Source organism: Zingiber officinale, chromosome 2A (genome assembly GCF_018446385.1).
Source record: "Zingiber officinale cultivar Zhangliang chromosome 2A, Zo_v1.1, whole genome shotgun sequence".
NCBI classification, from domain to species: Eukaryota; Viridiplantae; Streptophyta; class Magnoliopsida; order Zingiberales; family Zingiberaceae; genus Zingiber; species Zingiber officinale.
In genome coordinates, this window is record NC_055988.1 from 17,960,862 (window position 1) to 17,969,658 (window position 8,797).

The 8,797-nt window shown below is 41.0% G+C and overlaps 1 protein-coding gene across 1 annotated transcript; it reads left to right on the forward strand.

Moving 5' to 3' along the window:
* Window positions 1–7,198: 7,198 nt before the first annotated feature.
* LOC122040874 (probable WRKY transcription factor 27) lies at window positions 7,199–8,743 on the forward strand. Its single transcript, XM_042600348.1, has 3 exons — window positions 7,199–7,712; window positions 7,807–7,920; window positions 8,009–8,743. The coding sequence occupies exons 1-3, from the start codon at window positions 7,360–7,362 to the stop codon at window positions 8,535–8,537; spliced, it is 996 nt and encodes a 331-aa protein (XP_042456282.1). The 5' UTR covers window positions 7,199–7,359; the 3' UTR covers window positions 8,538–8,743.
* The last annotated feature ends 54 nt before the right edge of the window (window positions 8,744–8,797 follow it).

The window sequence follows — 8,797 nt, forward strand, 5'->3', positions numbered from 1 at the left end:
ACTTATGCTCTTTCGCCCCTCCTAGGCAACCATTCTCTCAACTCACTTCTCAAATGCTCCTATTTAGAGACGCAAGTCATTATATCTTGGGGGCAGTTCTTAATAAATTATAAATTATATCTTAGGATTTATTTTGCATTTTTTTCTGAATTCAGCAATCCAATTAAGATCGACAACTAGACTAGAGTAAAGAAAAACAATAAGTAGATCTCTACGCATAAAAAAAACATAATTGTGGTGCAATAATTCCCACATAATATAAAACATCTTACACATAGAATGCATTACAATTCTTATTCGAAGGTATGTATAATTGTGTGTGTTAATATGGCGTATATACATAGTATTCTATGATCCACACTTTTTCCTCAATGAAGTCATCAGGTTGATCCAAACCTCTTCATCCTGTGGTGCATTTTATCTATATATTCCTCAGCTTCCAGGTCTTGCTGCCCCATCCCCATCTTCTGATGCACCTTATCAATATAATCTTTGGCCTTCTCATCGACATTCGATTCACCGAACCAACGAGGAGGATCTACGTTGGCTTGAACCTTCTCATCTTGATTCTGCTCCCTGTGGAGGCCAAAGAATGCTAGAACCATGTCTCTCTTTCTCATCGCTCCTCGCTCTGTTTGCTTTAAATTGTAGAGATGATGAACGATGTGAGTATTTATAGGATTGGCATTCTTGCTTTAACAGAACTTGTAGTGTTTATCTAATTGGTCAAGAATACAGAAGGTGTCCAATAATTTGAGCCATGTTGAACTTTATGACTTTGACCAAGATGATGCCTAATTGTAAAGATTCTATATTTCCTTTTGAAAGTAGAATTTCCAGATTTGTCTTTTTACTTTGAGCTTGCAATTGGTTATTGTTTCCAGGCACACTGAACATGTTGTGCATTCTAATATTCCTTCAAAACAATGTGGACATTTACCTAACTTAGAATATTGACCTTTTACTGAAAAGGAAAACAATTTTGAATTTTTCTGTTAGGTAGTAGATGTAGATGTACAGGTGGCAAGCTCGACAAGACACGAAGCGGTCGCGCTTGACATGACCCGGGTCTAAACTATGTCCGGTGGGCTAGGTTGTCCAAAGCCAAAAGTATCTGGCCATCACCATCATTGTAAGTGCCCCTCGACACCTCAATTGGGTTTTCAGCAAGTATCAGAATGCTGAAACTTGTTTCTCTGGCTAGCATGAGAAATTGCTAGTGTATCAGAATGCTGAAACTGTACTTATTGCAGAATGCTGGAACTGGGTTGTGCAAACTTGCAGAAACTGAAACTGTTTTTTTTCGGAAACTGAAACCGTATAGCGGTATAGGATTGATCATTGATTATGGAAGCTGGAAAATCTATCTTGATATTTGCTGAAAACTGGGTTTGCAGAACTGGCACGCGCAAATTTGGCACGCTGCTTTGTGCCAACTCCTTGAAGAAACTGATTGTTTCAAGATTTTCTTCCCTTTTAGCTGTCGTTTGTTGTCATTTTGCTTCCTCATTCTTTCCACTTTTCTCTTTTTGCTTTGGCCTCTCAGACATCCTCTTAGAAGACTGTGGTGCCATTTCAATTGTTAAATAATGAATTAATAGCAATCTAATCTCTTGATAGATTTGTTATGTCTCCACGAGATTCATTAGATTTAAAATTTTGTTATAGAATGACATTAGAAGGCCCAATAGCCCATTTATTGTTTCCAAAAATAGAACCAAGTTGCGCATCAATTGGACAATCTTTGTCAGAGATATAGGGATACATTCCGAATTGAAATTACAAAATTCATCTTCAGACTTATCTGTCTAGATGGTTTGAGCAAATAATCTCAAGCTGCTAAGCAAGAAAAGATGAGCTATTTGGGATGACTGAGCTTTAAAGACTGGGTTGCCTTGTGTGGCTGAGATGCCGAGTTACAGAGTACTGAGCTAGCTGAGTGCTCGAGCTACCGAGTCAGTCGAAAGTTGAGTGCTGAGTCATCGAGTCAACCGAGTGCTCTAGAGGGCAAGCCGAATGTTGCCGAGTGGGTGCCAAGTGTTGCCGAGTTGGAATGCAAGTCACATAAGCATGTCGCCAAGTCGGGAAAGGAATATACTAAGGTATGCGTTTGACACAGTTTCGTTTATATTGGTTCACATACATTGAGGATGTGAACAAATGCATGAGGAGAGGCTCTCTCTCGCAAATCCAAGGCCTGGATTGCACTAAACCAAGTTAACTCGTGTGCGAGCGCGACCTGCGCACACGAATGTCGGACCGGTCGGGGAAAAATTTTCCCAAGTGGAACAACCAACATTTTGCCACGTAGATCTTTTGCTGCTGTGTCATTAACTCTGGCCATTGATCCGAGCTCCTATATAAGGAGGCTCCGATCACAGGCAGAGTTTTTTTTTTCCGTTTTCTTCCTCCTCCTCTGTCGTGCAGCTCCTGCTCGGCGGAGTGCCCATTGTAGCGTTCGAGTGCCACTCAGTTCGCCGTGACCACCAGTGCTTGGTCGGGTTTTGTATCATGGGAAACAGACAACATTTGTAAGTCTCGAAGCACAGCCGGAGGTGGACGAATCTGTTTCAAGGAAACTGCGACTCTCGCAGGCCTCGGTCAGTTTTCCCGGTCGGCTAATCTCCTCGCCCGATCTGTCTTTTGCCAGATCAACTGCTGCTTTGCAGACCTGCCCTACTGCACCTGTCGCTCTGCAGACCTATCCTGCTGCCCTGGTCTTCAGCTCTGCAGATTAGCCTTGTCGTTCCGCTCTGCAGACTTGGTCTTCCGCTCTGCAGACCTGGTTTCCCGCTCTGCAGACCTGGTCTTCCGCTCTGCATACCTACTCTACCTCTCTGGCCTTCCGCTCTGCCTGCAGACCTTGTCTTCCGCTCTGCAGATCTGGTCTTCCGCTCTGCAGACCAGCCCTATCGCTCCGCTCTGCAGACCTGGTCTTCCGCTCTGCAGATCTGGTCAGCCGCTCTCCAAACCTGCTCTAACGCTCTGGTCTGCCGCTCTGCAGACCTGCCCTACCACTCTGCAGACCTGCCCAGCCGCTCTTTGGCACGTAGCAGAAACCAGCCCCTGCTGGCAGTCTGAGATTATCCGCTCAGGTCATTTCGACTGTAAGTTGAATTTAATTCAGTGTAGCTTAAATTCAACTAATACCCATAAATCTCCGGCATTAGATTGTTTGTGTCCAACAGCCTATAACTAAGTTGTTCATGCCGAACTGATTTAGTACCCGAATGCTATCACAAAGAGCAGTTGAACTGGTGCATGACTAAGAAATGTCCTTTGCTTGTAGTACCATTACTCGCCAAGCCAATTACGGTTTCTCTATTAATGATTAATACATCTATATCACACATAAGCAATTATGCAAAAAGGCTCATGTATTCACTTGGGCAAATTTTACCTTGACTAGTCCAACATTCAATGCACACGGGTCATGGTTGCACATGAGTCATCTTTGGTTTAGTACGATTTGTGCCCTAGATTTGCACCCTGTGCATGAGAGAAGCTTCTCCACATGCATATGTTCATAACATCAATGCTTGTGCCACAATATAAATCAATTTTTTAAGTCACAAACTCCCAATATGAGACCAAAGTTCGCATTCACAATGGAATCTCGTCCATCGACCACTATTTTCCGTTCACATTTCCAACAACATCCTCGTATCCATTCAATATAGGTGGGACATCGTTCCACTAGGATTGACAATCGATGAGAAGTATACGTTGGCACGCTAAGCTCTCTTTCCTAGTTGCCCATTCCATTTCTTGTAAATCAAAGTAACACCATGATGCAAATACATGAGGATGTATACCTCCCAAGTTCTTCACTTTGATGGAATGATTCAGGGTCTTTCTCCTCATCTTTGCAGCCGAAAGGAATATATGGTGATCGAAGCAAGAATATATGAAGATCAAAAGAATGTTTAGGATTCCGATAAACAGTGCAATGAAAGGCCAACATGTGTGATTTCAAAAATGGGAGGCAAAGGTGAGTGAGATGCCCGCAACCTATCGCATATCTATTGGTGGTGCTCAAGATACCCTAGTTCCCTTTTTTATAAGTATACTTATACCTGATGAACTAGTTTAGTGCCATAATGATTGGTGTTTCATGGAACAATAAAGCTCCAAAGTGCCTAAGGAATCCAAGATGCATATTTCATAAGCAATTCCATCTTTTTGTCTACTTTTTGAAGTAGGGCAACACACAACTACATGCAAAGCAACAAAAGAGGGAATTTTATAAAGCTATTTACAAGTTACAGAATTATTCTTCATTCCACTTAGTAGTGCCCCCAATTCCTCTTTTTCCAAGAATGACATTTATATATTCTTTCTTTTACTCAATGATATTAAGAAAACATTACTTGACCCATAAACTTGTACAATAATCATAAAATCTCATATCGAATAGGCAAGGTTTTCATCTAGTCATTGGTCCGATGAAACTACTTAGTTTTGTTAATGCGACCATGTCTTGGATGATTGTATTTGACTAAAATATTTTGATGTGTTTGACAAAAATGAAGAAATCTCTTACAAAGTATATCTTCTCTATAAAATATGAAAATGAAAGGTTAAAGAAAATATTACTAGAGTAGCCCCATAAGCTTTAGAATGAGCGCGTAGAATCGAATAGTTGTGTATTTGAGGCCCCCATAACGCCTATTTATAGTGGTAAGGGTGCATTAAAATAGAGGATAAAACTTCTCATTCTAATAACTTTTGGTCGAGTTCAGTCGACTGACTTTGATTTCAATCAACTAACATCCCAACCAAAAAACTTCATCATCAACAACTAAAATATAGTAGACTTAATCTGCATCCAATAGACTCAATTGCTTTTATTTGACTAATAGATAATCATCTTCAGTTGGCTTAAATCTTATTTAGCCTACTTATTCCATTCCAATTGATTTAATTGGCCGCTACAATGAACTTATCCATCTGAGCTGACTCAATTGACATTCTAATTGACTCAATTCAAACCAGGAGTAAGGCTTATCCCAAGTACAAGATTTTAGTCAAATAAGCAATTGACTCAACATCTCAATGGACTACAACAAGCTTCAGTCAACTTGATCTCTAATTTTTCTTGAATCACACTTTGTAAGCCCCCACAAAGCTCTGGATCAAGCTCAACCTTAGACTATATATGGCTCATAACCTATGTTCCTTAGTTGAAGGCTCTCAATCAAACCTAAGAAACATAAAAGTGTAAGCCGGGATATTACAATTTGCACGATGTTTCACAATTTACTATCTTTTGGTCTTCACTTTGTAGTAGCTTAACATTGTCTGAGAGTCTGTGTTGGCCTTGTGACGGGTTAGCGGGGGCGCTGGGGGCGAACGTATTCACCTTTTGCCACAATTAACATTGTCCGAGAGTAGATCAAATGACGATTTAGAACTGCTCGTTTGACGGTTCCGAGAATATCAACCCTTAACTTTCTAAGATAGTTACGATTCACGATTTACGGTTCATAATCACTAATTATGATTTGGTTCATGGTTTGTAACGATTCAATATTATTATTATTTTATTTTATTAAAAAAATAAAAAACTATAATTTTATAAAATAAAAAATATAAAAAGAATTTGTACTTATTTGTATATGTATCCCTGAAGACATGTTTGGTTGAAAATTATTATTGATAACCTTGATTATCTATCTAGCATTATATTATTTAATTTTTTTTTCAAGTAATGAATGATTCTCAAATAATGGAACATGCTCACCATGTTAGTAAATGAGGGATATAATACGAATGTGATTATCTTAGAAGTGTGAGGATTACGTGATTCCGTGGTTAAAAAAATAATTCTCAATTTTCTTTTTAATTTTTTTTTCCCAAAATGAGTATTTTAAAGGTTGAACCAAATAACATTAGATTATATTTTATTCCTCATTACCAGATAATGACATAACGAAGATGATGTGTAATAATTTGAACCAAATGAACCTTAAAGCATAAGGAAATTAAAGCCACATAGTTTATTAATTATTTTGCTATTAAATTTTTCTATTTCGTATGTTAAAAGTTACATTTTTTTATTCTTTTTACAATTATTAGAGCTTCTAAAAGGTCAAAAAATCAAAATAGATGGAGAAGAATATTATATTGAATCCTAAATCATTTTTATTTTTTGATACTAATAATTTGTTTATCTAACATTAGTATTATTATATTTAGTATGATGAGACATATATATCATATAAATTATATCTTTTAATTAATTTTATATATTTGACAATAATTATATATATAATTTTATTATTACATAAATTATAATAAATTTATTATTGGATATATCATAAGTCAAATAGTTTTTATAAACTCAATATAACTGAAATGTAAAATAGTCTCATATAAGAATTCCAATGCAAATAAATTACTTGTCAAATTAATTTTAATAGAAAGGTAGAAAATTCTAGATAAATAAGTTAAAAATTAACTCTAACATTAAAATAGTCTCACATCACACAAGGTTTTGGAAATCTCACATTAAACTTTTAAATATAAGATGCCATGATCAATAAATTCTTCTTCTTTTTCTTTTTTGCCATATCAGATTCCACACTGAGTTGGTCTTATTCATGCTTTTCACAGTTAACTTGAGAACTGCATGGAACAGATCAGTAAGAGCTCTGCAACAGCAATGAGTGTCTTCTCTCTCAGAGGCCTGCTCTTTTCTTCTTTCTTGCTGTCCCTAATTGTTCTTCAGCTGCCCATGCAACGAGATCATTCAGGATTTCCAAAACTGAAGCTGAACTGAAGTTCTGATAATAATAAAATTTTGAAATTGATTCTTCTGATGGACTTTAAAAGTGAACGGAGTACTTTTGAATTTTGATGTTTGTCCTGTTGTTTGTTTATATTGCTCTTTTTGTGAGCCGACCAGTGTGGCAAAGGAAAAGTAGTTGTTTGCTTCCACTTTTAATTAATTACTCGGAGCTGAATCCCCTCTCTGTCTTTCTCGCCCCTTTGACATTGCAGCAAGTCAAAGCTGGGAAATCCAATAAATAAACGAGTTTTTAGCTTTCTCATGCCTCAAAGACCTACCCGGATTTAGTGGATTTGCGTTGACGAGTTCAGAGGATCCAATGCTCGCCAGCCACCACCGTCGAAACCTTCTCCTCTTTTTACCGTGTTGCCACTTGTGTTTTTTTTATATATAAATGTCAACTCCACTGAAAAAGTCAGCGCCTCTCCTCGCCTCTTGCTTTTCCGACTTGCTCTTCTGCTCCTCCGACCTCCGATCTTCCTTCTTTGGTCAACGCCGTTGGCCGCACGCGTCGGCGCGGCTATATATTGCTGCGGTCGGGTCGCGGTGGGATTATCCTGGTGGAGGAGATGGAGGACGACGACTGGGACCTGAGCGCGGTGGTGCGGAGTTGCCGGTCGTCAGGGGAGGCGGCGCCATCGACGAGGGACTCCTTGTGGGTGTTTCCGCGGTCGTTGGAGCAGCTTCGGGTGGTGGAGGACCGGAAAGGAGGCGCCTTTATAAGTTTATCGGACGTATTCAAACGCCGGAGCGGCGTGTTAGAGATCCCCGAAGTCCAGCCGCTGCCGGGGGAGAAAGGTAGCTCTTTGTCGCCTCTCTCCGCCGCTGTGCTACAGGACGCCGCCGTAGCGGAGTCAAAGCAGCCCCCAGTCTGCCGGAAAGTGGACCGGCCAGTTTCCCAAACTCCCCGCTCCAGGCGAAGGTAAGCGGCCCCAAACTGTTGCTGATCCCGCTCCGATCGTGTCCAAAAAGCGAAGACTTTAGCATAAAATTTGGATCTTTAATTAAAATCTCAGGAAGAACCAGCAGAAGAAGGTGGTACATCACGTCGCCGCCGACGGGCTCTCCTCCGACATGTGGGCATGGCGGAAGTACGGGCAGAAGCCCATCAAAGGCTCGCCTTATCCACGGTAATTAATCAGCTCCTCTGCTTCCCCTGTTCTCATCTTGTGTAGAGATCGAAGATTAAAAGGGGCTAACTTTGATGTGGGAAAACAGGGGATACTACCGCTGTAGCAGCTCCAAAGGCTGCGCCGCTCGGAAACAGGTGGAGCGGAGCCGGACAGACCCGGCGGTGTTCATCGTCACCTACACCAACGAGCACAACCACCCTATGCCCACCCACCGGAACTCCCTCGCCGGAATCACCCGCCCCAAGCTTCCCACCACCCCCACAGGCAACCAGGAATCGAGTCCTGTTCCCTCCACGGCCGCGCCTCTCTGCGACTCCATCCTTCCCCAGCAAAACAAATACTGCGAAGACGGAGCGGCGGAGGAGGTAGAGGCGGAAGACGACGACGAGGAGGCAGAACTGCTCGTGGACGACATGGAGATGATGGGCGAAGACGATCTGCAATTTATGAGCTCGGAGGAGGGAGCCGGCGGGTCGCCGACGGGGGATATAGCAGCGTTATTCGACGGCGACGGTTGCTTCGACGCCCTCCTGTTCCCTCTATCATCGCTGCCATCGAAGGCCGAGTCCAGCAACGCCACTGCAGCTGCTGGTGAATCTTCCTCTGGTTCATAACAGAGAAAGAAAAGGAAAGATCGTAGAGAAGAGCACGCTTCTTGTTTGGGAAAATTTAGTAAGAAATCTAGTAAATTACTTAAAAATTCGTCGATCTTATCAATGTTGAATCATCATTTCGAGTTTATGGAACTCGCCGGTCAACAAGATCGATTAAGAAATGTAAAGTTTCTAAGCTTGTGAACAAACTCTCATGTCTTTGACCGCGAGCTCTTTGTCAACGTTTATGCCAGTCAAGATACTTAATGAAGGGGCGGCGT